This window comes from Zingiber officinale, chromosome 5A (genome assembly GCF_018446385.1).
Source record: "Zingiber officinale cultivar Zhangliang chromosome 5A, Zo_v1.1, whole genome shotgun sequence".
In the NCBI taxonomy this organism is placed as follows: domain Eukaryota; kingdom Viridiplantae; phylum Streptophyta; class Magnoliopsida; order Zingiberales; family Zingiberaceae; genus Zingiber; species Zingiber officinale.
Genome location: NC_055994.1, coordinates 11,712,358 through 11,740,297, shown reverse-complemented (window position 1 = coordinate 11,740,297; position 27,940 = coordinate 11,712,358). Strand labels below are relative to the sequence as shown.

The window sequence follows — 27,940 nt, the reverse complement described above, 5'->3', positions numbered from 1 at the left end:
AATTTTTTAGACTGAATTTGAGATAAATTCCGTTATCCACCATCTGCTGTATGTCTATGGGACAGTTGTTCTATCATTAAGATGTACCGACGGAATATAAATTTCTATCAATGAATACTGACTGAATATCATTTCTATCGATAAATTATATTTTCGACGCAATTACTTTTAATATTACAAATTTCGTCAGTAATCCCAATTATCGATGGAATTACGACGAAAATTTCAAAAGCTATTCGATGTTATTTTTGTAGCGAAATTTCAGACAACTAAGTAAATTTGAATTGAGAACTTAATAAGCTTACGCTCATAAAAAAATCAAGAAAAATTTAAATAATTATTTTAACGACTTAATTTATTAATTCGATTAAATAAACTTAAACATCATAAATTGTCTTGGCTCATTTGAGATAGTTTATGACCCTATTTTTTTTTATCATATGACAATAATAAAAAAACAAATTATTTTAACCTATAAAATGACTAAAATAATCATAAATAGTAAAATACTTTTTTATAAATACCATTTGACCCAACTCTCTCATTTATCACAAAACACTCTAATATTCCTCCTATTTTTTTTTATTTTATTTTATACATTCTAATTTACAACTTAAATCATTATAAACTTTAATAATTAAGTAACAATTATTCTTGCACATATCATTTTGATTTTTGGTATCTATCTAACTATCAAAAAATTATTATTAAATTATAATGAATGAATATCAACAACCCAACTCACGGACAAGTAACTAGAGGCAGTATTATGGTTGATCATACATCATCTGTCCCCCATTCTACAGGACGTAATTAGCTTGCTAACGACATTATTAAATATGACTCAGAAAATAAACACGTAATTGTTTACGCCCATTCCACCACAAATTGCACACTTAACACAATAACTCGTGTATCTAAACTGCTTAAGTTTTTTTTTCTTTAATCACAAACCAAACTTGAAGAACAGCCATCTTCTTATCGTTTCTTCTCGAATGGACTGACGGTTCGGACTGCAACCAACAAGAGTTTGGTGTCTGAAGGCATATTTGCGAAGGAAGTAACGTCCATTGTCTCTGCCTCGATGAAGAACCTAACGTTAGTCTTATTCACAAGCAAATTTTGTTCCAAAGCTAGTGAGGCAGATGGCGAAGGCTTGGAAAGCTGACAGTGGCTGGCGGTAATCCATAGTGAAGGTGTCATCCCCCACCTTACCGAATTGTAGCAGCACTGTCTCCTCATCTCCGATCCCTGAAGGTTGGCTTGCGTCTTCAGTCGCCACCAACTGGAAGTTCTTGACCGAGGCCACTGTGACCCGGCCATGGAAGTTCAAGCACCAGCATTGCAGGTGTTCGTGCCACCGGGGAGCTTTGTTCTTGAGAATGGTAGTCCCTGGGGTGTGTACCTTGGGCTTTAGTGAATCTCCCTCCCCTGTCATGTCTTTTGCTGAAGGACGTTGCAGAGTGCAGTGCATCCTTCTAGGCCCTCTTTTCAGAAGGTTAAATTTGTAAGATACACGCCCGATAACAAAGTTGCCAGCAGGGACCTGAGGGCTGATTTGCTTGCTCGCAAACCGTCTGCTTGCTCGGCTACTTGACACCTTTGCACCATTGTATGGAGGTTGACTATCATAGATTTTAAACTTTGTGCCCAAAATATTTGACCTGCAAGGAAAATTTTAGTTCATATAAAATTTTAAACTTTGATGAGATGGTGATTGGTGAACGTGACCCATATATAATCAAGGTATGTATGATCAAAGTCTATATAATTTCCTCAATCAATCAATATGACCTCACAATAGGTAAGGAATTATGGTAATGCACTAATGTGACACCTCAAGATTTCTATATATGGATTATTTTGCAATGATGATGGGCGACGACTCCCTCCCCAAGCCTCGATCATGTTGGATACCACCTGTCATGCCCCAATCTCAGTCATACGACCCCCCAACCTCAATTATGTTGGATACCACCTGTCATGCCCCAATCTCAGTCATACGATCCACCTATTACTTCATCTTGAAATCTTATCATTTGGTCCCCAGGACAGGGTTGAGTTGGCTAGTATGAGACAGAGTTGCTATCATCGAGCAAGGGTTTGAATCTCGGCAAAGCCAAGGAAAAAAAAACCTTCCCATATTGGCCAACTACAACTTCCTGATTTACCTCCTCACAAATGATTGTGGGGCCGACCGTGTAGGGCCGCTGAGGTGGCAGATTGCACCTTTTTGCTATCATTGAAATCTTATCATTTGACTATTTTCTCACATTATGAACACTATTTTTATTTTCTTCTTAAAAAGGGTTTCTCACTAGCACCAAAGGCTCTAAACTTCCACTTGCTAACAAACAATCATATGAGCAAAAACGTATCTGACTTGATAACTAGAAGTATTTTGTTTGCTTTTTCCCTTTTTAATTCATTGTGTTTTATTAACAAAAAAAACGATGGGATAACGAGTATCATGGTAGCTCCTAACCACATTGCCTCTTGTACTATAACACTTTCATTGTAACCTTGTGTGAAAAAAATACTTGGAACATTACAGATTGGTTGTGTCCTCCAAACACACGACAATGGTACTTTTGTATAAATATGAATCATCAGTGTCAATGTCGACATTCTTAATAAATAATATGATGCTTTTGAATTAAACTAATGTAATATCAGTAGGCCTACTGTAGGAAAATTTGACAGTAGAAAAAGAAATCATCTGAGAAGATGAACTTGTCTTTTTTGATTATATAAAGAGACTTCAAAGAATAACTAAACAAACCTTAATTTCCCCATGTATGCATTATTTCCTTGAGACAGATCATCAGCATCCAGAGAGATAATATACTCAGTGTGAGCCCCACGCTTAAACTGTCGTGCTGCTAAAAGAAACTTTCCCTTATCTGTAAAAGCTGCAATACAAAATTAATGTTAGTGTAGCTTGAAGTAGAGTACTTAGCATCTATGAAATGCAAAGTACTATTTTGCCTCACTCATGAAAGAAAGATACAGAAAATTACTATAAGGTTGAAACAGTACCAGCTTATGTCTACAATCAAATAAATCCTTCTATCAGAAACCATCTGAATAGTCATACAACAAAACACAACTTCCTCTGTTGCTTAACCTATAGCAGGATAAAATAGCAGACCCAACAATGCAAAACTACAAAATACTTAATACTCTCCTAATCTCTTATTGAAATGCCAGTGGCTTGAACTCAGTCCTAGACTCGTCAAAAAGGGGAGGTTTTGGTCAAATCATATCTTGAGAAAGTTATGATTTACATGTCAAAGGATCTAGGTCCACCAGCACAAGCATAATCCTTCCACATGAGATTTGATGCGGGTCAAGCCTGAATGACTACTTTGCCAAGGCACACTAATTGCATTGGTCTTAAACCTATCCCATAGGGCATACTCATTCGAAATCCATTGCATGCCCATAAAATCACAATAATCTAAATAACTGCCTAATCCAAGTTGAGACCTCAGGAATTCATCGTATACCAGGTCACATTAATGTGACAATGGCATCCATTCCCATTCATGGAATCCATCCACATTAATGGTGCGGCTCATCTCATATCTGGTTGTGCAATATATGGTTGTTCTTCCTAGTCTAAATATGAACAGTTTGGCAGTTTGGGAAGCCTCAGATATGCTATCGCTACCCCCTACATCAACTCCAATGTGTTTTTGGATGGCTTCATGAGTTTCTGACTTTGGCATTAGTGCATGGCCTCTTCAAGCCCATGCCCAGCACACTTTTTTCCTGTTGTTGATTAATCTTGAAGACATTCAGATTCAGATGCTTGTTAATCCTCTATCTCACAATAAATGAAAAAAATATATATAATAAGTACTAATGTTGGTGTAAGCATTTACAGACAAAGCCACATTATTCTAATGTGATGCAAATCCTAACACCATTATAAATGTCTCGTACTCAACTCTGTGATGCAGAAACAATTAAGCTTGGAAAAGCTGATCCGGCGCCAGGCGCCTCAAGCCTATAGAGGCGCTTGAAAGGATAAAAAGAATACTTAGGTACATTGAAGACACTTTAAATGTAGGAATTTGATACCCTAGAACCACCAATTTTGACCTAATAGGATATTCTGACTCGGGTGTAAACTGGATAGGAAAAGCACAAATGATAGCTGTCAATTACAGCCAGTTACCAACCATATAATTTTGTTACCTTCGGATACCACCGAAGATTATAGATAGACCTATGTCTCTGCCAATATTACTAATCAATGTATCCAATACCTTAGGTAAACACTTCATTTACAAATCAGTCAACCTTTAAGCAATTCAAAATTTATGTAATTGATAAGGTAACAAGAGTTGTAAGAATTATCAGAACCAGTATTTCGTCCAACCCCTCTGGAAATATATAAAAAGTAGCAAATACCTTCAACTCTCAGCCTTTCTTTAAATTTAAATTAAAAACATTTAAGTTCTTAGCACCATATCGCTGAATGTATTCGTTTCAGCATCAGTTCATATCCAATTAGAAAATATAGAGTGTTGGCATGCTCTGCGTCCGTAATATGCTAGCTTCCGTCATAAGCTAAGACGCTCAGCAAATGGTTTGACCTTGGCATGTAAAAAAGAATTTCGCAACAAAAAAACAAAGAGGAATTAGAAAGTACATAAATATATGGACCGAAACAAAAGCTTTAACAATATTTCAAATTCTAAAAATTGGTGTACTTTGCATCTAGACAAGGAAAAGTTTGATAAAATTTATGATAACATCTGCTTACATTCTGTAAGGCCGAGATAGAGATAGTATGCGGAGTTGTCCTTGTTCCGTCTGATCAAGCATTGTACTGGAGAGTCCCTCGGTCCAGGCTGGATTGCACATCAAATAGACAACGCAGATCAACACACAGAGAAAACGAATACATATCATACATAAGCTTGTTTCGAAGGTACATAAGCTTGTTTCGAAGGTATTAGAGCAAAAAAGAAGATCTTCACGAATGAACAAAATCACGTCAAATTCCTAAAAAGGCAAAAGTTGAAGGGGGGAAAGTGCAAATGGCAAAGGAAATCAGGGAACTAGCATCAAATCAGAGAAGAAAACGAAAGGCACCTCTTTGAGCGAAGATGGGAAGGTGATGCTGCCGGTCTCGCGCAGTTGTCGGACGATGCCGCAAGCGGAATCTCTCCACCTACGGCAGACGCCGGCGTAGGCCACGATGTCCTTCCTCTGCGGCCACCGCTCCCCGCCGGCATCCACCCGCCTCACGATCTCCCCCAGAATCTCCGGAAGCATCCTTTCCCATCTCCCCTCCCCCTCCTCCGCCTGTCGCTTCCCACCGCTCTCCTCTCTCTCCACCTCCTCCTCCGACTCCGATCGAGTCGCGGCCCAACGAACCATCTCTCTCGCCTCTCCCTCAAAATTGGAACAAAGAAGAGACCAAATTAATAGTTGACGCTCGCCATCGATGGGACGGCTTATGAAGTTCTAGATTAAAGAGCTGGCAACGTCAATAAATAGAAATTTTCTTAGGGGAACTTTATTTCCTCCAGTTCTCCACTGTGGCCAGCTCAAATTCAATAACAACAATAAATAAATAAATAATAAAATTCTAAATTCTTTTTTAAATTGTATTTTAAGTATTTATTCTTCGTTTCTTTTGTCAAATTCTCATATTTTAAATATTTATCATATTTTCTTTTGGATGGCTCAAACAAGTTGCTTGAAAGTTGAAACGTGAGGGTTTGCAAATTTGACATTTTCTTTCTTCTAATTCTCTTAATTTTTTTTTTGAAAAAAATATATCTTTATTGTGAATATAATAAGACTTAGTCAAGATTTTGGATGGGAAGAAGAATTATTAGCAGTGATTGGTAAGAGGGGTTTAACCACCTTGTCAATTAGATTTAGGATTTCTCGATCTTACTTCAAAATTCATTTTGATTCCCCTTTGATATACTTTATAAATTTATCGTCGTATATTAATTACCATCTTAGCTTTTATGAAATATTGCCTTTGATATATTTTATGATATATTTTTATTGATTGTATTTCTTTCAATGGTTGGGTAAATTTAAATACGATTAAGATTGAAAAGGATTTTATTTACACTAGACTCATAAACATTTCTTGTAGTCCCTTAGATTTGTCGGACAATTTGTGATACACTATAGATATTTTTTTTAGTGGAACGATAAATTTAAAAATGTTGTCGAATAGACCCTCACAAGTATTTCATGTTTTATTTAGATGGTCAATAAAAAAAAAATTATAGAAACGAATCTAATTATTTTCAAAATTAATTGGTTAACAAAACTATAGTGTAATTTAATTCCTCGTGATTGATGTATGATCATAGAACTGATTGGTGTATGCAATAACAATCTCACTTAGGTTGGGATTTTTTATGAGTATTTATTTTAATAAATTTTAGAGTTAATTTTTAATATATATAAAATATCATGTTAAATGTCTGGATCTTTTTCATACAAAAGATTACTGTATTAAGGTAGAATATCTCATTATTTATCTAACTATATCTTATCCCAAGATTGGAAATATTAAACTACTTGAGAGGAAGCTTTTGCCTTGACAATTTATAGACAATCAAAGTAGAACGATAGAAACTCTCATAGTTAAATGACTATTAAATTGTGATTAGTGAAGAAAAGATAGAACATTGTACGATTTCACAACCCCTACCTCACCGCTTACTTTTCTACTGTTATATATTGTCCTTGATCGGCGGGATCAACGTCGACTTGATGGAAATGTAGGTGGGAACAAGCTTCATTAATGCACTCGATGCTGACAAGCACGCCCTCTCTCGCATGCGGTTGCTCCGTCAGTTTAGGACACAATCAAAGTCATCGTAGATTTAAAAAAGATTTAAAAAGATCTCAATTGATAGGATAAAATCTGAAAAGATAAAAAATATAAATTAGAGTTAGATTTAAAATAAATAATATCATAATAATATTATTATAGAGGTATATGAATATTTTTTAGGATAATAAATAGTATTAAAGTCATGATTTAGATGTACCATGTGGAATGATAGTGAATTTATGAGAGGTATGGAATAAGTCAAATGATCGAATATTCACATAGAAACTTAAATATCGTTGAAAGACCTATAACAAATTAACCTCTCAAAGTGCTCTTTATTGCATCTAGGCCCTATAAAAAATAAAAATCTTTATATACCTCAATTATCAATAATAAAAAAAATTTTAAAAAATTAAAAAAAAAAAAAAAAGAGGAAGAAGCGGCTATAAGAGGCAACTCCCTTATTTAACCTACGTTAACGATGGGAGAGTTTCCAGTAGATGCTCTAACAAACATAATTTATGCAAACGAACCAACCTATGCATTGATTTCTCCGCAAAAGATATTCCTTTCTCCAAGTTTAGTAAGAAAAGAGTGTGATAAATTTATTATAATAAAATATAGATGAATTTTTAATTTTAATGAGCACATATTCAGAAAACTTTCTTTAACTCTCTAATAACTTAACGCTCCATTATAAATTTATCCTATAATTTATCTATTTTTATATAGTTTGTGGACGAACTATGAAAGATATTTAATAAACACAATTAATTTACTATCTTCTTAGCAAGTGTGAAGAAGATTTGTCATAACATAATTAGTTGTGACATTACCTTAAGCGCAAAGATTTTCTATCACCTAGATATTCATGGTTCGATCCTCAACTATGATAAATTTATAAATTTTTTTTAAATAGGATGCGTAATTAAAAGATGTTGAATTTTTGGACTTATGCTGCATTTGATTACGGAGTTTGTTTTCAACTGTGATTTTTGAAGTTATGTTTTCTTTTTTTTGTTTTTTTGAAATAGGGGAGTCGGACGAACACGAAGTCCATAATCACTGGTGGTAAACAATTATACATTAATCCGGATGCCACGCATATAGTAAAAGATGATTCATTTACTTTAATACCTATATTAATCCGTCCTTAAGTTAATTATGGATAGACACTAACGATTAGTATATATGTCCAAAATATAAAAAATATATATATACTTAAATACGTTAAATTTTAATCCTAAAATTGTATATAATTATACTTCATATTTTAACCCTAGTAAAACCGTGAGAAAACATCGGTTCCACAGCCATGATCATTCATAAAGAGCACGAAGTCCGTGATTATTTGAGTAAAAAAAGGTGAAATCGTCATCCTAGCGGTTCACTGAGCCTGGCCCCTTAGAATTTCAGAGAGAGTAAATCACGATGAGTGTTGGGTTGGAAAGTTGATTGGGGTCTTAGGAGTTTTTGACTAGCAGACTAGGAATATTATTCCCGTATGCAACTGACGATCCTTGACCTTTGGCCATTTGAACAAATAATCAGACAACTTACCAGTTGATCCAGTCCGTGGGGACACTAAGTCCGTGATTATTGCTCCACCGTTTCGTCGACCGTCGCAGGCCTCCCCTCTAGGGGACCGGCCGTTGTGTGACCGCGGGCACGAGGACAATGACGCTCCCTCCTCCATGTCAAAAATCCACTCGCGCTCCTGCTTGCGTCGCAATCATTGCCGCTGGACTCCGTGGTAAAGTCTGCTCGCAGCCTGTGCCATTAGGGACTGCTTCGACATGTGGACCCCATCCAGTCCGCCATGTTGTCACGTGCACTAACTAATTAAACCTTTCCTGTACATGTAGTGCCCAACGTGACTCAGGACATCAGTGAAGCTTAGAGCCGTTAATTTAAGTTGGGCTCGTCGGATTAATTTGTCCCGTCAAATAATTTAAACCGGTTGAGTTGAAATTTTATAAACCCAAATTCATCGTGAGCCGACCCGCCTAGGCCTGTGACCCGCGCGGGTCGGCCAACTCGGACTTGGGTTGACCCGCGGATTGAAAAATATATATAAACTAAGTTTTAGGTCAATTTATTATCTTTCTTTGTTATAATTTTGAAATAAAAATAGTACTTTTCATCCAACCTAAGTACTCGTTTGTGTTCATTTATATTTAATATATATGTTTATGTATACATTTAATTGTAGAAAACTTTTTTGAAGTAAAATGTCGAAGATATGAAATATTTTTTAATTTTTTTAAAATTTTTTGATGGATCCGCGGATTGACCCGTCAAACCCGTAATCCGTCTTAGAATGAGTTGGGTTGGAAATTTTTCAACCTACCAAGTTGACGGGTTAACCCGTCCTGTCCCATCAAATGATTAACCTGTCACGGGCCAATCCACCTATCATGAATTAATCCATCTGACAGCTCTAGTGAAGCCATCCGGGATCAGTGGGATTCATTCAATTTGATACATGTTAATGTTAATGTTAATATTAATGTTAAGGTCAATGTTAATATTAATGTTAAGGCACTGTCTGTCCAGAGAGCTTGAATGTTCCCTAATTCAAAGAGTTCTTCCACGTGTCAAAAAATAATAAAGGCACTGTGGTTTTGTGTTTCAAATGATCCAAAAACGAGCCTTATTTTATTTTTTTTATCACAAAAATATCCACGGCTAAAATATTCAACCGATACAAATTATCCAAATTATTATTTTTATATTATTATTATTCATCTAATCCAAAAGTAGCAAAGCTAGCTGACTGAGGATATGATTTTACTATTGAATATGTGAAAATTCAACTCCGCTCTATAAAATTAAGAACATCAGCTCTGTAAAATTAAGAATGTTAGTATTAAGTTAGAGAAAAAATCTTTGGCATTGATCCTTTGATATTCAAGTCAGTCACTGATAATAATGAAGAACAAAGAAAATTGTAACATCAATAAGAGCGTAATCACAAATAACACATATCTTCTCCGGTGCATGGACCCCTTTATATAGTGACTCTGTAGCGTATGTGCACGCTTGTCAAAGTGCATGTACGTTTCCCCATTTTTGGTATGAAAAGACAAATAAAAAAGTATCACTGACATCATTCCGTAACAGGATGTGCAAATCTCTGACATGACAATAAAAGCTTCCACCGTACGATTTGTCAATTAACCATATCCTATTTTCAGCGACACCAACTCCTAGAAGAATATGATGAGCTAAGCAAGGGGTCCCACTGCTTGGCCAAGCGAGGGAGCCACTCGGCCGGGATTCTTCGCCCAGTCACTCAAGGTTATTCTTCTCCACAGTTGCTAGGTTCAGTAGGTTATTCCTTGTACGGTCAGACAAGCGGTCCGATCGGACTAGCCCTTATAGGGTTGTCACAGTTACGAACATCCGTCCTTCTCTCTTTAGTCGTCCGGCTATTGACGCTCTGCATATCGCTCGGTCGGGCGAGCGATCTGCTCAGACGAGCTTCCGGGCGTCACCCTGTTCTGGTCCCTCCTTTTGCTGAGTGGGCGGCCATGTCCGATCGGCCCATTGCAGCCCGCTCGGCCAATTTTGGTGGCCCGACGATTCCATGCCCTTGATCGCCTTGTCTTTGACCTCTACATCAGTTGTTTTTCCCACCTTTGACTCGTCCTTGGCGGGCTCTTTTTACCACCGTATCACAAGTCTTCCTCTCAAGTCTAGTCAAGGAGGCTGTAAGTCCGACTGACTAGACGAGTAGTGCCTTTAGCAACCTTTCCGCCCGATCGGACATTCTTGGTTCTAGAGCTGCCACTCAGCTCATATCTTTGCTAATCAGGAGTTTATGGCTACCGCTCGACTTTGCGTTCCACCAATCAAGGGTTTATAGTCGCCGCTCGACTTTGAGTTCCGCCGATCAAGAGCTTTTAGTCGTCACTCAACTTTACTCGAATTTAGAGCTGCTGCTTGACTATGGTAAATACTATAGTTGCTTTCTGCCATGGGTTTAAAGTCGTCGCTCTGCTATGAAACGAAATAATTAATCTCAGGTGAGTCGCTTTATGACTATGCCTTCACTCGACCGCTTTTCAATCCGCACAATCTACTCGGAATGCTGGTGGGCAACACTTAGCGATTTTTCAACTTCCCGCCGCTTCCTTTGGTGAGTGAGTGTCTTGTAATGATTGCTGATATCATCCTAATTTCTTGAAGATTGTGCAAAACTCCAATCATTAATGTTGAGTACGTCGCCCATGTCCTTTAATTAAATCTCATTAACGCTTCCCGTTACAGAGTGCCACGTGTCCAACTTTCTGCCGTCACACATTTGATGTGACAGGCTGATATCTGTGATTGCTGTGACGGCCACCTTTTTGAATTCAACGGCCAGATTGAGGCTTCGTTTTCTGAAGCCCTCAATCAGACTGCCTAGAGCGACCGTCCCTAGGGTTTTTAAACCCTCACTCCTCTTCATTTCTGATACTCTGCAATGTCTTTGTTCTTGTGCCTGTCTCCTGACGATTTTCATCTCATCTGCTCCTCGTCGGTGATCCTCTTCCTTAGTATGATTTTCTTCCCTCTCCCATCCCACTCTTTGATTTTCATTGCCTTTCTATGGCCTGTTCTTCTTCTCCTCCTCCTCCTCCTCCTCCTCCTCCACTCGTCGCCGGACTATGATACACTTTCATAGAATCTGATTTTAATGGTGATAAGGTCATCCAAATGCAGATGATGTATGGTATCCCCAAGGATTACCAAATAGCCATCCCTACCGTGTATGCACGCCCATATATGCCGCCAGATGACTTCCTTACCTTTTTCAAAGACCAATTTTTTACTATTCTGCAATTCCCGATCCACCTTTTCTTTTCTGAAGTTTGTAGATATTTTCATATTCCTTTATCCCAATTAGTGTTGAACTCCTTTAGGCTTCTGTGCAGGCTGGTAATCCTATTTCTCCTGTATGACATCCCGCTCGTCTCCCGTATTTTTCATTACTTTTACTATTCCAAGCTCTCTGAGGCAAGAACCTTTCTTATACAATCCTGACTGGGCTTTGTATTTTTTTGATAAAATGTCTTCTTCCAACAAGCATTAGAAAGAGCCACTACAACAAAAACCCTCATAGACATCGGTTTTCCACTGGTGTCTATAACATTTTCGACCGATGTCTATGAAGGCGATGTAAAAGGTCTGCCATTTTAGACATCGGGTTAAAACCGGTGTAGTATCACTTAACAACACCGGTGTTCGAATTGGTTATTAACCAGTGTAGTATCACTTAACGACACTGTTTCATCAACGATGTAAAACCGATATAATATTATATGTTAACGACACCGATTCGATTTCCGAAATAGTGAAAAACCGATATTATACAACATTTTAATAGTACAAAATTTAGTTAATATTATTATACATCGGTGTATCTAAACACACCAAGTAAATATCCATGTTACCAATACATAATATTATTCTTACAATATAAAAAGATAATAGATATTGTACACATCAAGTCCGTATCCACAAATTATACAAATATTCCTCTTACAACATCAAAAGATAATTAACTATGATGCCTAAATCGCATTGGCTGATGACAAATCACCGACAGAGGCTAAATCACCTTGAAAAATTATATCAAGCTTATAGTTGCAGGAGTAGTGTTGCCATTTTCAGTCAACTTCTGTAAAATCTTCTACCATTGTTGAATGTATGTTTGTAGCTGATGCCAAACACATTTCATTAATTTCTATTGTAAGCAAGGCGTCGCATACAACCCATCTAACTTGGAGAATTTTTGGGCAACCTAATAGGATGTAGCTGTAATGAGCAAAAAGATCAACAACGAAAGTTCAACTGCAATAAATAGGGCACTTACCTGCAACTGGGCATCGAGGATGTGGTTTCTTTGTGCTTATGTAGTGGATTACTGGTTCCTTCTCATAAATATGCTTGCAGTCCATCCTTCTTGATGAAGAACAACATATAGAAAGAACACGGTTTATGACTTTAATAATAATAATAACATACCTTTTGCTTGGGAAACAAAAAAAATATGTGAAACAGGCTAGTCATAAGCTTCTTCATCACTTGATAAATAAATATACATTAAGCATTGTTCAAGGAACATGAACAATTAAATCAACAGAATCTGTTAAAAGGTTTTTTTGAGTTGTTAGAATGAAATATAAGTAGAAAGCTATGGAATGTTGTCTACGACATTAACATATCTCACATTGCATTCTACAAAGCACACAAATTCATAGTTCATAACTAATCAAATAAGGACTCATGCCAAATTGAATATGGTTCAAGAAGGAACAAGGAAACCAAGCTCTGCATTTTAAGAAAGAAGTTCACTTAAAATAGTTGTTTTTAGTTAACTTGTGAACTAAAAAAGTCTGATCATCGTCTAATTCTTGTTAGCAATCTCTGCTCACTATTGAATATGGATCTGATAGAGAAATTCAAAAAATATGAACAATTGAATGTTTTCGCTTAATCAACATGAGAAGATGTAAATTACCTCTGGGATTGATGGTGCATATGGTGTTCTTTTCAAGACTTTTAGTCACTCTGCAAACATGTCAAGAGTTTGAAGATGGACAAGAAGATTAATTTACCATGAAACAAATAATATAAAGCCGAAATAAATAAATGCTTAGGATATATTTGAAGGAAAACATCAAATAGCAAAAGATGAGATTATACTATGTATAGCCAGCCGTGGTTATATTTCTTCAAATTTATTAACATATAAAGCAGTGGTATTCAAATTGTTCACACATGCTATTAGTCTGCCAAGAACATCATCAAATTTTAGTAATTCTTTTGCAACTTTAACAGAAGCATCAATTGCTTTAGAACTCAGTTGTATTTTTCCTTCTCATGAATACATCAAGTAAATCAGTTGTGTTTTAGAACTGTGGGAAACAACACCCAAGGTGAGACATGCATAAGACTTACAGAAAAGACATACTGTGGTTGCAGAGCAATCATCTAGTAGAAATCAATTCACTAACAGTTATTGAATTGAATCAGAGATGTAAACCAGAGACACACAGGTCACTCTAGAATAATCATTAACAGTGGTTGAACTGAAGACAAGATGTAAACCAGAGAGACAGAGGGGAAAAAATACAGGCAATGATTTGAATGGCATCCGGGCATCTGTAAATTTCCAGAAAACCAGATGTATTGATCACAATAAAACAAATTAATGAGCAAACAATGAGCTACCTCAATGTCATCAGCAAGGTCGCTGCCGTGAGAAGGAAAGGATCCCATACTTTGGCCATTTTTATTCCAAAGTGATATCTTTTTATCATCACCAGCACTAGCAACCACTAGGTCTGCACGAACAAAGATTAAACTTTAGTAAGATTTTTCCACCGTAAAAGTCAGCCACCATCCGCTGGATTAACAAAATTAACTAAGTTATACAAGATACAAAATAAACTTGAATGATGAGTCATGGGAAAATTAAATTCTGACGGCACTAGGCAAGGATGGAACATGCCCTTATACAATTCGAATAGTGTAGATCCAAGGCAAAGCAACAAATTTCCAAGAGAAGTAAAAAAATGCAGATACACAGTTTCCTAGTAATTTTACTTCAGAGAGTAACACATCCCAGACTATCGGGGGGAAAAAGAGAGAGGCTAAAATCGAGCAAACAAAACCCTCCGACACAAGCATAACAGAAATGCACAGCAAAGAGGAAGCAAACAGATAGTGTGATATAAAACGAGGCGGGAAAGCGTTTTTACTGGTGTGGTTCCACTTGACGGAGTTGATTTGAGATCCGGGGGAAGGTGTGTAGCTGAGGGTGCAGGGATCGCCGACATCCACCGTGACGTCGAAGAGCTTGACGGTGTCGCCACCGCAAGTGGCGAGAAGTGAAACTGATGAATCCACGGACCGCATCTCTCGATTTCTCCTCGCCAGATCCACACAGCAACGGACAGTCCACTAGGGTTCCTGATAATTAAAAACTAAAGAAAGACATCAGTATAATGAACCTGGGAGTCGCGGTCGTGCTCAGCCCAGCAATCATCTGCAAATCATCCATGGATTAGAAATTACAAACAATCAAAAGGAAGTTAAACAACTGGCGAGAGACTAACCGATGTTGACATATTGATATCCAAGCTTCGCGAGTCCAGTTGACACCATTGCATCGGCTGTTGCATAATTATAGAAAAGATTGAAGGAGAATAGAAAGTAGTAAATAAAGGGTCAGCATCCGTCCATCTACCTGTTTCTTTGATTAGTGTCTCATTGATTTGGCAAGAGAATTGATTCCAACTATTCCAACTGAACAAGAAGAATGTATAGAGCAGTATGAATCCAGGCAGAAAGGCGAAAAATGAAACACTCCTCCATGATTAAGTTGTTTTTTTTTTTTTTTGGCTTTTTGGTTAAAAATTGGGGAGGAAGACGAGAACTGAGAACATACCCCATGGGAGGAGTCGACCCATGCTGCTCCCATGCTGTAGGAAAGAAAAGCCATCATAACCGCAAGCTCAAACAAGACACCGGCTTCTAGACATAGACGAGCTTCCTTACGTACCAATTCGATGGGGGAAAGCGAGAAAGGGCTCTTTCCGTAGAAGACCCCGATGGACCAAGAGCCCTCACTGTCCGGATGACACCCGATGAGGGCCGGATCAGGGGTGTGTCGAGATGCAGAGACGACGAACCAGTAGAAGACGACGGCGATGAGCCCGGATGCTGTTATAGAGCTGAGGAGGAAGGCCACGGGGAAGGGGGATCGGCTGAAGAAGCTCCAGCCCCACGTCAGCCCGATCCGCGGCGACATGGAGCCCCAAAAGCCCCTAGAGTGCATCCCTAAAAGGAGGATGCGGAAGATTAGGGTTTCGCGAGGAGAAGCCCAAAAGAAAGCGCGCTAAGAAAGTCCGCCAGAATTTTGGTTCATAGACACCGGGTTTTAAAAACCACGGTTAAAATCGATGTCTATTAATGAAAAAAAGGTGCTCATAGACATCGGCTAAAAAAACCGATGCCTATGAGCGAAAATCTGCGCTCATAGATATCGGTTTTTGGAAAAACCGGTGGAAAAACCGGTGTAAAATACTCAAAGACATCGGTTTTTGCTTAAAACCATTGTTGTTCCACCGATGTCTATGAGGGTTTTTCTTGTAGTGAGCATTACTTTTTTATTCATCTTCCTGAGCGGCCATCATTCCCAACTAGCTGACAAATGGAACTAATGAAGCCACTCGCATTATGCAAATATCGTTGGGAGCCGACTTACCTCGAGGTGGTCTCTCATCTAGCTGGTCAAAAATACCACATACATAAGCTGCTGTACGAAGACGTTTTGTAGGTTTTTTGGACTAAGTCCCTGTTGGAGCAATCTAGATGCTCTAGGTTTTGATGTTTGGGTAAAAATTTAAGTTAAATTTATTATTATATTTAATATGCATTGTGAGTGTGCAAGATACAGGTACAACAAAAAAAAGTCCAAGTATGATCTTGGCAAAGAAGAAAATTTCAAGAGGAGTCTTGGCGATGTAAGTCCAAGTATGTATTCTCAGCAATGTAAATAAGTGTGACTTAGCAAAGGTTGAAGTCATGGAGGCGCGGTCTCTTGGCAAAGAAAGACCTGACAACAATGACAAGGCTGAAGTAAGCTCTTGAAGGCAAGGCGTGAAGGATGGGGAAGCATTCGAGGGACGCAAGGCTGATGGAGAAGACTAGAAGGCTAGGTCTAGGTTGGTTGGGCAAGGACGAGTGCTGAGTAAATGCACTCAAAGGTTAAAATCCTAGTTTTAGGGTTTTAATGTAGCAATTACTGTAGTACTCGACTGATGTCTTCATCAATCGACTGGTAGTGAACAGAATGCCTTTGTTAGCTCAACCCATGTGGAGCAGTCGACTGGTATCGAGTCATTGGTCTGTAACGGTCGAATTCCACTTAGGCTCACTCGACTGGTGTTTTTACCAGTCAACTGGTGGCAGAAAATATCTTAGTGTTTTCCTCTCGAGCTCTATTTAATAGAGATCGGGGTGCTTGGACAAAGTTGATGAAATTAGTGGTGGTTAACCCTAATTAGAGTTTCCAAGTGTTCAAGTGATCTAGCGTGCTTGTACGAGGTTGTAGTGAGGTTTCTCCACCCACAAGAAGCTACGCGAGCTAGCTGAAAGTTCTCCGGGGAATCATCCACTGACAGATTGGGATCGTCCACCTTATGGACATCCATGGAGTAAGAGCTTTATCTTTGAACCACGTTAAACACAACGTGTTAGAGGTTTGATTGTCTTGTTTATCGCCTCTAGGTTTTAGCTTTCATCTTGTTAGTTTGTTTTGTATTTCCGCTGTGCACTAACGAGTATAGAAAGTGATGTTTTGGGTGAGACGCTATTCACCACCCCTCAAGCGGACGTCAAGGTCCCAACAGTCCCCTCCACTCACAGCTACCCTACTTATTAGGTAAACTTTTTCTTCTTATATCGCCTTAGAATCTAACTGATTTTACTTTCATTTTTGTAGCCGAAGTTATGTTGAAGTCCTTGCTGAGCAGCAAGAGCAAGCTCTCTGATGCCGAGATCAATGCTTGCGGTGCGGCTGAACTAGAAAATCACAGACTTCTGTTGACCGATAGTTCGACCGATCAGATAGGCGAGGCGTGCAGAGTGGTGGGGAGCAATGCCGCCACTACCATTGGGGGAGTTTCCTCTCGTGTGGCCCTCCATGGTCTTGGTGGTTGTACTGTTTGAGTCGATGTCGACCGAGCGAGCAGGTTCTGGCGAGTCTCTACTTCAGCGCCAACAGAGGAAGAGACTCTGCTCAAAGAGTACCTCCAGCTCGGGAGTCTCAACACCGGTGCCCATGGAAGTGCTTACTTCCCGATCCCATCTAAGCGGTGTGAGAGTTCTTTCGTTGTCCCCGATAGAGCAGTCCCTCCACCAATGCTGCCTTCATTCGATCAGACTCTATCTGTGCTCGAACTGTCAGTTACAAGATTCTAGCACAGCCAATTTCCTTCCCCCCACCACCGGCCGATCTGGTGGCTTCAATCTCCACGATCTGCTCCTTGAAGTCAAAATTCAAGGGTCAGGCAACTTTGGAGCTCTCTGATCTGATCGGTCGTAGACACATATCGGCTTTGATCCACCTGACCATTGACACTTGGCGCTCTCTAGGCAATGATATGCCCTGATTGCCCGAGCACACGATCAATATCCAGGGTCCTCTAGCCCAGACTTGGGCAGATGCCAAGGGCAGGGTGATGACCCTCCCACCCGGGGAGCTGGTTGACAGCTTCACTCAGAAATCCACTATAGTAAGTTATGTTCCTCTAAAGTTTCTATTTGCCTTTAGTACACAGTTTTGATTCTTTCTTTTTATAGTTCTGGATGGATAGTTTGACGATGTGTTAGAGGTTGGCCTTCCTCGAGCACGAAAATAAACAACTGCGAGCCTCGATCAAATCAGCAAGTGCGTCCCGAGTTGTGATTGAAGCGCTCACCACTGAGGTTACTCACAGCCCCGGTCTTAACAATCAGGAGGCCCGGGGCGAAACAATCAAAATTGACCCTTAATTTTTTTTCATAAAGTAAAAATTATTTATAATGACTTCTTCTAGTTTTTCTAGATGCAAAATCATCTATAATATTATTAATTTCAAAATTTTCTAAAATCATCTATTCTTTTTCTTTTTTCACATCAAAAAATATATTTTCTAGGCAACATATTATAATGCACAAAATTACAATAATTGTAAAATTCTAATTTAAATAAACTGAATAAAATTATAATTTAAATCAATTGGAATAATTGCACCTGGATGAAAATTGAAAAAAATGAGTAGATGACAACCCGCAACCGCCGCAACTCGCAAACATCCGCATCGTAAGCTCAAAACCTTCAGGTGCAGTGTGTCGGAGGTGCTGGTGCAGTCGTGTAGAGAACTGGCAAAGACACAGCCTTGTTGTGACGCCGTCGCGGTCTCGCGGTAGAAAGGAGAGCAAACAAAAAATCTAAGAGAAAACTGAGAAGTAGAGAGAATACAAAAGAGGAGATCATCGGCAGAAATTGGAAGAGCTTGAGCTTTGTGTGGCGGTGGAAGAACAGGTGCAAAGAGAACAAACACAGTGTAAGATTTACAAAATCTAATTCTTAAAACTATATATATATATATATACTACTGATCTCCTGCGCGACGCGCACAGTGCGCGATTGTGCGCATCGCGCAAGAGATCCTTTGTTTTTTTTATTTTATTTTTAATATTTTAAATTTAAAAAATCAATTAAAAAAATTAGCATTTCCTTATATAAATTCTAAATACATTAATATATCTCCTTAACATATTACAATACTCAATAAATACTTAAATTAATTTTATTTTAATTTTTTTTTAAAACCAAACACTATAATCTAATTGGAAAGTTTGAACCCCAAAGGTAAAATCTAAAAAAAAATAGTTTTGACACTATAACTCAAAGCCTGAACCCTAGAAATAAAATTTTTAAAAAATATTTTTTTATTTTTTTAATTCAAAATTTAAAAAAAAACTAAAATCACTGATATCCTGCGCGCGCGCACAGTCGCGCACTGTGCGGGCGCGCAAGATATCAAATATATATACATATATATATATATATATATATATATATATATATATTGTATAATCATTTAAAAGTTGTGGGCCCCTCCAAGAACTTGAGCCTTGAGCTTGTGCCGGCGGAAGAGCAGGTGCAACAGTGAAGATTTATAAAACTTAATTCTTAAATCAATTTATATATATAATAGTTGTGGGCCCCTCAAACTTGGGGCCCTGAGGAATCACCCCGGACGGCCCGACCTCTTGACCGGGGCTGGTTACTCAGCTAAGGAAAATTTAGAAAAGTCTCTCGAAAAACTAGTGGGCTCTGAGTGGATGCTGTCGGCAGAAAAGAATAAGAACCAAGAGCAGGCCCAACAACTTGAGCGGCTCAACAAGCAGGCACGGGATTTTGACTCCAAGGTCAAATCAGCGAACACTCAGAAACCTCGTGCCATAAAGGACCTGGAGAAGAAAAACCTGGAGGTTCGGGCCTTAGACAAGAAGCTTAAGGAGAATGAGACAGCTTTGGCCCAAGAACAATCGAGCCAATCGGCGGAGCAACAAAAAATCACCTATTAAGACGTCGAGCTGAAGTTTCTGAAGGCTGAGCTGGAGGCGTCCAAGGCCCATCTATCTAAGTTTCAAGAGGATAGCCCGCTCGACTAGAGGACTTCCAGGTTAAATATCTCCACTCGCAAGGCTTCAATCAGATCTTCTTCTATCGGATCCTATATCTTTGATCTTGGCATATATGGCACCATCCAGCAGGTGAAGGATGGTGGCCACCTGTCTGCGTATGTCTCCATTACATCCATTCAAAAGGATGAACTTGTGGCCTCGTTCCTTGAGAACATTGTTTTCGATCTAGCGTAGTTCTTTTCTACCAACATTTTGTAATTCAGAACAACCTTTGTAATTTTTTTCAAGTACTAATCCATGTGCCCTCGTTCAGCGCTTTAAAATTTTGCTTGCTTCGTATTCTCTTTATTCTTTCTATATAACTTAGTCACCCCGTGCAATAGTTTGAATCTCCCATAAATCGTGATCAAACGACATCCCGTTGTAGAAAATAAGAACGGAAGCTTGGCTTGATCGGATCGAGTATCTCCCACACTTAGCATTTGCATATGAAGATTCCTCTCCACCGAGTTATGATTCCCCGGTCGGGTTGGGAGTCTTTGACACTTGCATTTTTATTCAAAAATCTTGATGACGGTCACTAGGTTTGATAGTCGCCGCTCGATTTTTGATACCTTCTTCAAACTTAGAATTTAGGTTTTGTAACCGTCGCTCGGCTATTAAACCTGAGTTTATAGTCGCCACTCGACTGTTATTCTCCCTCGTGCTCAAGTTTATAGTCGCCGCTTGACTATTGATTTACAGCCGTGCCTAAGTTTAAAGTCGCCACTCTGTTGATTCTCCCTCATGCAATATGCCCATAGCACGCTCGAGGAGTTCATCGACCCAGCTTCGTCCAGAGTGGTCGAGCCAAGCCCAGAGCCCTCTAAGGATCTCTCTATTGGTGACCTCCGCTTGGGTGTTACTCTATGGGTAGGCCACTGACATAAAGGATGCTGAACTTTCCTACTATTGTTCGAGACAAACTTACGAGGGATGCTTAACTGATATAAGATATTTTGATATATAAATTTGATAATCATGTGCTCAGTTATCTTGGCGAGCAGCTCAGCCTCCATCCATTTTGAGAAATAATCAACTGTCACTAGTAAAAATCTTCTTTGCCCGATCGCTATGGAAAATGGTCTAATGATGTTCATGCCCCACTGGTCGAACAGACAGGACACGGTGGACTCCTTCTATTCTTTAGTAGGTTGGTGTGATCTATTCTGATATTTCTTGCAGGACATGCATGTGACCGCCACCCGAGCGATGTCGGCCTACAATGTTAGCCAGAAATACTCGGCTAGCAGGATCTTACGCGCCAATGATCGGCCGCTCGAATGACTACCACAGGAACCTTGGTAAACTTCTTACAATATGTATTGAATGTCATCCGATCTGATGCAGTTGAACAGTGGCCTTAAGAAAGCTCTCTTGTATAAGTGATCTCCAGTTAGGGTGAATCAGCCGACCCTCCTTTTTAATGACTAAGCTTCCTCCCGGTCATCCAATGTGGCACCCGATTAGAGGAACTCGACCAGTGGCGTCCTCCAATCACTCAGTATGCCCATTCTAGCCATCCTATCAATATGTGCCACTAGCAAAATCTACTAAACCGGCATATCTATGATGATCGGACATAAAGAACTCGCTAACTTGGCCACCTTGTCCATATATTGGTTGTCCAATCATGGTACTTTCTGTATAATCACTTATCGAAAATCTGCCTTCAGTTTCTTGAAAGCTTTAGCACACATCTTAAGTCGGGTGCTATTTATTTCAAACACTCTCGATAGTTGTTGAGCTGCTAACTAAAAATCCGAATGGATGAGAACTCTTGTGGCTCCCACATGCTAGGTTACATGCAAGCCGGTTATCAAGGCCTCATATTCTGCCTCGTTATTTGTGGCCTGATAGTCTAGCCACATGAACAAGTTTCACTCTATCCTCGTGCTGTGATATTAAGAGGATACCTATTCTGCTACCTTGCTGTGTGGATAAGTCGTCCACATATATCCTCCAAGTTGTGTCCGGCTCGGTGTTCTATACCTCAATGATGACATTAGCTAAGGCTTGAGCCTTGATTACTGTCCGGACTTGATACTGTGTGTCAAACTTGTTCGTGCGGGAAGCATCCGACGATCAAACCTAAATTTTGATAATAGCAAAAGGCTCAAAGTTAAGGGCATTTTTGATCTAACGTGTTTGAATGAGTTTACAGGAAAGTCCTAAGTGTACTTAGACAAAAGTCCTAGCTGTGGTTAGGCAAGTGGAAAACACTAGGGGGTGGTAACCCTAGGTCCTAGGGTGTGGTAACCCTAGGTCCTAGGGTGTGGTAACCCTAGGTGGAAAGTCTTAGCGGGTTGAGGGTTTCGGACAAAAACCCTAGAGTTGGGGACTCTAGGTGGAAAGTCTTGGTGTCGCGAACCGGGTGGAATACTGGACGGGTCGTGGAGCGAACGTCCAGCAGAAAGTCCTGGAGCCTCAGGCACTGAGCAAAAGTCCAGTCGATCTGGAGGACCGGTCTAGCAATAGGTAAACTCTCCTGAGTGGAGTAGGTGAGGACGCATTCCCTGGTGAGGGAACAGTAGACGTCGATTCGACCTAGGGTTTCCAGATGAAAATCCGAAGTCAGAACCAGACAGTTCGGTGGCTGTCAAATATTTATCTTAATCTTATTTTATTATGCTAAACTCTATTTTATAGGATATATTTTGTATTGTGGACTAATACATCTTGCAAGGAGTGAAAAATCCTTAAAGCCTCAGATGAACAGTACCCGAGGCACCCTCCATAGAGCTTGGAGGCGCCTCGGATGCAACGCTTGAAGACTCCGCACAGCAGAGCAGGAGGCGCCCTCCATGGAGCTGGAGGTGCTCTGGATGCTGGGCGGTGGGGGCCCTCCATGGGCTTGGAGGCGCCCTCAAGTGGATAGGCTGTGGGCGAAACATGGTTTATCCATGTTGCGGATCCGGCGGGCTTTGAGGGCGCCCTCCGTGCTGTTGGAGGCGCCCTCAACGGGCTATATAAGCTTGTCTCGAGCAGGAGCAAAGGACAACTCGAAATCACAATCCATCATCCGTGTGCTGCTCAGAGAATGATCCGATAAAGTTGCAACTCAACTCCGACGACCAGAAGCTTCAAGTTTACTAATTCCTTATTGTTAGTATAAGTTTTTCATTTATATTGTACTTCAAATTGTAACTTCCGAAGTGATAGTGATTGCCCGAAGTAAATGCTCAATGAGCGTGGGCCTTAGAGTAGGAGTCTCCACAGGCTCCGAACCAAGTAATTCCTTGGTGTGCTCGTGTGTTGTATTATTCTGTTGCGTAACGTTTACTCCGATCGATTGTTTTAAAACGACGTGAAAGCCACGAGCGCTATTCACCCCCTCTCTAGCTCTTTCGATCTTACAATTGGTATCAGAACGGGGTCGCTTCGAATTGGTGAAACCACCATTCAAGTAATTTTTTATGGTAATTTTTAATTTTTCGGAGTTGATCGAAATCGGTAAAATTGTCGCCTTCCGATCTATTTTTATCGCAATCGACATTTTCCCTCGAAGCTGGTGTAACACCACTCGAGTTCACACATTTATTTTTAATCCCGCACTACTAATCCAAGATCAAGTCTTGGAACAAAGTTTCTTGTTTTTGTTTGTGCGAGATTTTACTTCTATAATGACCCACCAAGAAGGCTACAGCACATCTTGCCCGCCTCTCTTCTCCAGCAAAAACTTTGGCTACTGAAAGGGCCGAATGGAGTCCTACCTCCAAACCCAGTTCGAGATGTGGATGATCATCAAAATTGGCATGCCACTCCCACTCGACGGCACGGGAAAACCAGTATCATGCGAGAACTAGGACGCAAGTATAATAAAGAAGGCCAAGGCCAACACCAAAGCAACGTGTACTCTTCAATGTGGTCTAACAAAGGAAGAGTTGAACTGAGTTGGTCCATTCTCAAGCACGAAAGAACTATGGGAGAAACTGATCGAGCTGCACCAAGGCACCTCCGATATAAAAGTAAGTAAGCGCGATCTAATTTTAAATAAGTTATATAACATAAAAATATAGGAAGGTGAGACGGCTAGCCAACTTCACACGCGGATACAAGATCTACTAAACGGACTCCACGGGATCGGACAAAAGATGGAGAATCAAGACATAATAAGGTACGCACTAAATGCCTTTCCGAGAAATACTTTGTGGGCATCCATGGTAGATGTTTACAAAGTATCCAAGGATCTTTCATCAATTAAGTTAGATGAGTTATTTTCAGAATTTGAATTGCATGAACAGACTAATGCACGCCCAGCCGAGAAAGGTATTGCTTTGGTTGTAGGTACAAGCAGAACTCGAAAACCAAAAGCAAAGAGTAGAACCGAACCCGAGTCTAAAGATGAATCGGACTTAGAAGATGACGATGACAAGATCACAGCCGAGATCATCAACCTAGTACACAAACTCTACAAAAAGAAGAAAGGATTCACAAAAAAGGACATCAAGAAGGCAATTCAGTCCAAGACAGTGCAAGTCAGTCCAAAAGTAAAGTTCGAAGTTACCTGCTATGGCTGCAACCAAAAGGGACACATCAAAGTCAACTGTCCGAATCAAAAGGAAGCAAAAAAGCAAAGGAAGAAGAAAACACTACAAGCAACATGGGATGAGTCTTCTTCAGAAGACTCCAATGAAGAACTCGAATAGACGAGTTTCCTTGCATTGACGACTCAAGAACAACTCGAAGAATCAGAAATCGAGTCCGAGCGAAGTCACGGATCCGTATCTGTTTCCGAAGGGCCTAAACCCACTGTAAGCATTTCTCAATTAAGTTCACTACATAATTTAGTTAATTATCTAATACGCAAGTTAGCTAAATCCAATGTCCGGGTCAAATCACTTCAAAAGGAGGTAATATCCCTTAAAGAAGTGACTAACCCTAGCTCCTTGACTGACCTCGTTCAGACTAGAACCTCAACTTAAGTCCAAAAGCTTGAGGAAGATAATTCTAACCTAAAAAGTCAAGTCAAGGAACTAAAGGACATGTTGGAACAGTTCACTTTGGGTTCCAAGAATCTTGATTTGATTCTTGGAAAATAGAGAGTCGTCTACAATCGATCTGGACTTGGATTTAAGGCTAAATGAAAATACAAGTCTTACCTATCACTTGTAAATAGAACTAATAAAAAATTAGTCTAAGCATGAGTCCCCAAGTCAAACTTGATTAATCAAGTTGGACTTGGACAATATTGAGTCCCCAAGAATCAAATCCACTACTTTTATAGACCTTATCGAGGCTATGATCCAGGGGGAGTTAATAGAAAAATCATCTTTATTTATAAATAGAATTATTTGATGTTTGTCTTACTACTTTTATTATACATGCTTAGATTAGGTTAGATAAGAACCTAGGCGTGATTTATTGTCACGCCCCGGGGGAGTCCCTGTCTGAAGAAATTTCGGCAGCATCTCCCCTGTACAGGTGACAATCTGAAACTTTTCTACATCCATAGTTATACACAGCCAACACAGCTGGAACATATGTATATAAGAACAAATAAATAAGCAAACAATCACACCATCCACGCAGTTAAATAGTGAACTAAAACAAATGATAAGTAAACATCTCAAATCATCCTACTCAACTACACTCATAAAGCACAAAATCGATATCCTATCCAACTACACTCATAAAGCACAAAAACTCAATGACGCAAATAAAGTCAACTTACCTCTTCTGCCGTCCAGGCAGGCATGTAGAAGATCATATCGAATAAAAATCCATCGACAAGTAAAAATCCATACAAGATCCAAAGTATCAAAACAAAACAAGTCTAAACATAGTCTAATAAAGAAAAACCAAAAGACCAACAAACGTCCTCGTGGACTGCAAGGGACTAGCGACTGGAACTCTCCGGACAGCATCAACTTGAAAATAGCAACGGAGGAGGGTGTGAGTCCAACACTCAGCGGGTAACAACTGATATGCATAATAAAGAAAATAACAACCGACACTAATCATGCGTACAGTCTCCTGATACAAGAAGGATAAATGCAACTGAAACAAGCAGGAGAAAACTGTACTAACCAGGACCAAGGTATAAGTATAACAGGGTCGTCAGACCGAGAGGTATCAAAACCTGTATGCATGTCAAATATATGCATCCATCCAAATGCAACATATAAGTGCATATGATGCCAATGACATGGTCACCCCTGACGCCAGTCAGCCATCTCACACACAATGGTGAGACCGAGTGGGTAGGGCTGTGACAATCGTGCACTCTGCCATCACTGCTCCTGATGAGTGACCGAGTGGACGGGATGCTGTCGCAGTACACCTATCCTCCTACCCCAAATCATAAATGGGGGAGCTTAATGTTCTCATCTCCCGGTATACAATGACTGGGAGGAATCTCTGCTGGCTACCACGCTGCATCGCACTACCCATGAGCGGACCAACGGAGCCAAACAAAGTCGAACCGTCTGTCGGCTACCACGTTGCTACACTAAACTAGTGGAGCCTAACAGAGCAGAACTGTTTGCCGGCTACCACGCTGAGTCACCGGACTAGCGGAGCCAAATAGCAGAACTACTACACACCCTGCCTGATAAAAACCACTAACCCATGAGTGGTGGTGTGTGCAGATCCATGTAACTGGCGATGTGGTCAACAATAATGGAGTCAACTATCGCACAGCATGCAATCATGCAAGATGGTGCATGACACTAAGCATGGAAATATCCTGAACCTATCCATAGATATAAAATGTGTACCCTAGCATCTATGGATCAATTTGAAGATCTAAGGTACACAGGTCAGATAAGGTATCAAAAAAACCTTAGATCCTGAACATAATAAATAACATGGTTGTGTCACTACCCCTATAAGCATGTATAATCGGGTAGGTACTAACATGAAGTGCATAACAAGTAAACAAACAAGCATGTAACAGATCAGTTAGTGACCAACCGAAGCAGATAAGAAACACAATCATTGCTATTTGTTAAAAACATTACTATGCATATCAAATGACATAAAGTCAAAGTACCCGCCTCCAATCGAAAAGTCCAATCTGGTCCAAATACGATGTCGAGATACTTGTCTCGCGTCAAAGTCCTGTGTCACGAATAGAAATATATTTTATTTAGCTACAATTCTTCTAAATAGCTAAATAAAATCTCTAATCCTAAATTAGGGCAAAACCCTAATCATATTACCATCATTCTTCCCACAAGAATTAATCTACACATGATCATCTATCTAAAATAATCGAATCAAAATCATGACCTATAACATATATCAAATGCTCTACACCTTACCTTACTTCTTAGCCGCTCCTGTTAATCCACAGCCAAGGAAGTTTGCTCCGGAAAGGATTAGCTGCTGCTGGAGACCAGAACACCGCCGGCACAATGACTCTACAACCAGAGACCACCATCCTCAATTAGCACAACCATTCCACCCAACACAGTGCTGCTCATGGCAGGACACGAAACAGAGCACAAAATCAAAAACTAAACCCTAAACCATCACCTTCAATCCCGCTGTCGGATTATTGTCGCTCGTTGTCGTCTTCTCCAACTCTCGGTTTCCGACGATCTAGGGCACCATGTCAACAGGGGCGGCAGCGCACAGTGCAGAGGACAAGAAGAGGGCGACAGAGGAGAGTAGAAGGTTAGCGCACGGCTCTGGATTTGGGAGGCGGCGATGTTGTTCGGCGCGTTTGGAGATCTCCACGGCAAGTAAACAAAGGCTAGGGCTTCAGGAAAGACAAAACAGTGGCCGGAGATCGGCGTGCGGCTCAGCGAAGTGGCGGAGCAAGGTGGCGCTGGGTCGGTGTCAGCTCGCAGAGGAGAAGGGAAGGGGAAAATTGACAAATCTGTGACCTTACCGAGAGAAAGAAAAAGAGGCGAAGGCAGAGGGGAGCTAGGGCACAGC

General features: G+C 39.9%; 1 protein-coding gene across 1 annotated transcript; it reads right to left on the bottom strand.

The window, feature by feature from the left end:
- Nucleotides 1-687: 687 nt before the first annotated feature.
- Nucleotides 688-5,446, bottom strand: LOC121980222 (tubby-like F-box protein 1). Its single transcript, XM_042532189.1, has 4 exons — nucleotides 5,107-5,446; nucleotides 4,775-4,862; nucleotides 2,783-2,912; nucleotides 688-1,664 (listed from the first exon to the last, which is right to left on the bottom strand). The coding sequence occupies exons 1-4, from the start codon at nucleotides 5,392-5,394 to the stop codon at nucleotides 1,106-1,108; spliced, it is 1,065 nt and encodes a 354-aa protein (XP_042388123.1). The 5' UTR covers nucleotides 5,395-5,446; the 3' UTR covers nucleotides 688-1,105.
- Between the last annotated feature and the right edge of the window lie 22,494 nt (nucleotides 5,447-27,940).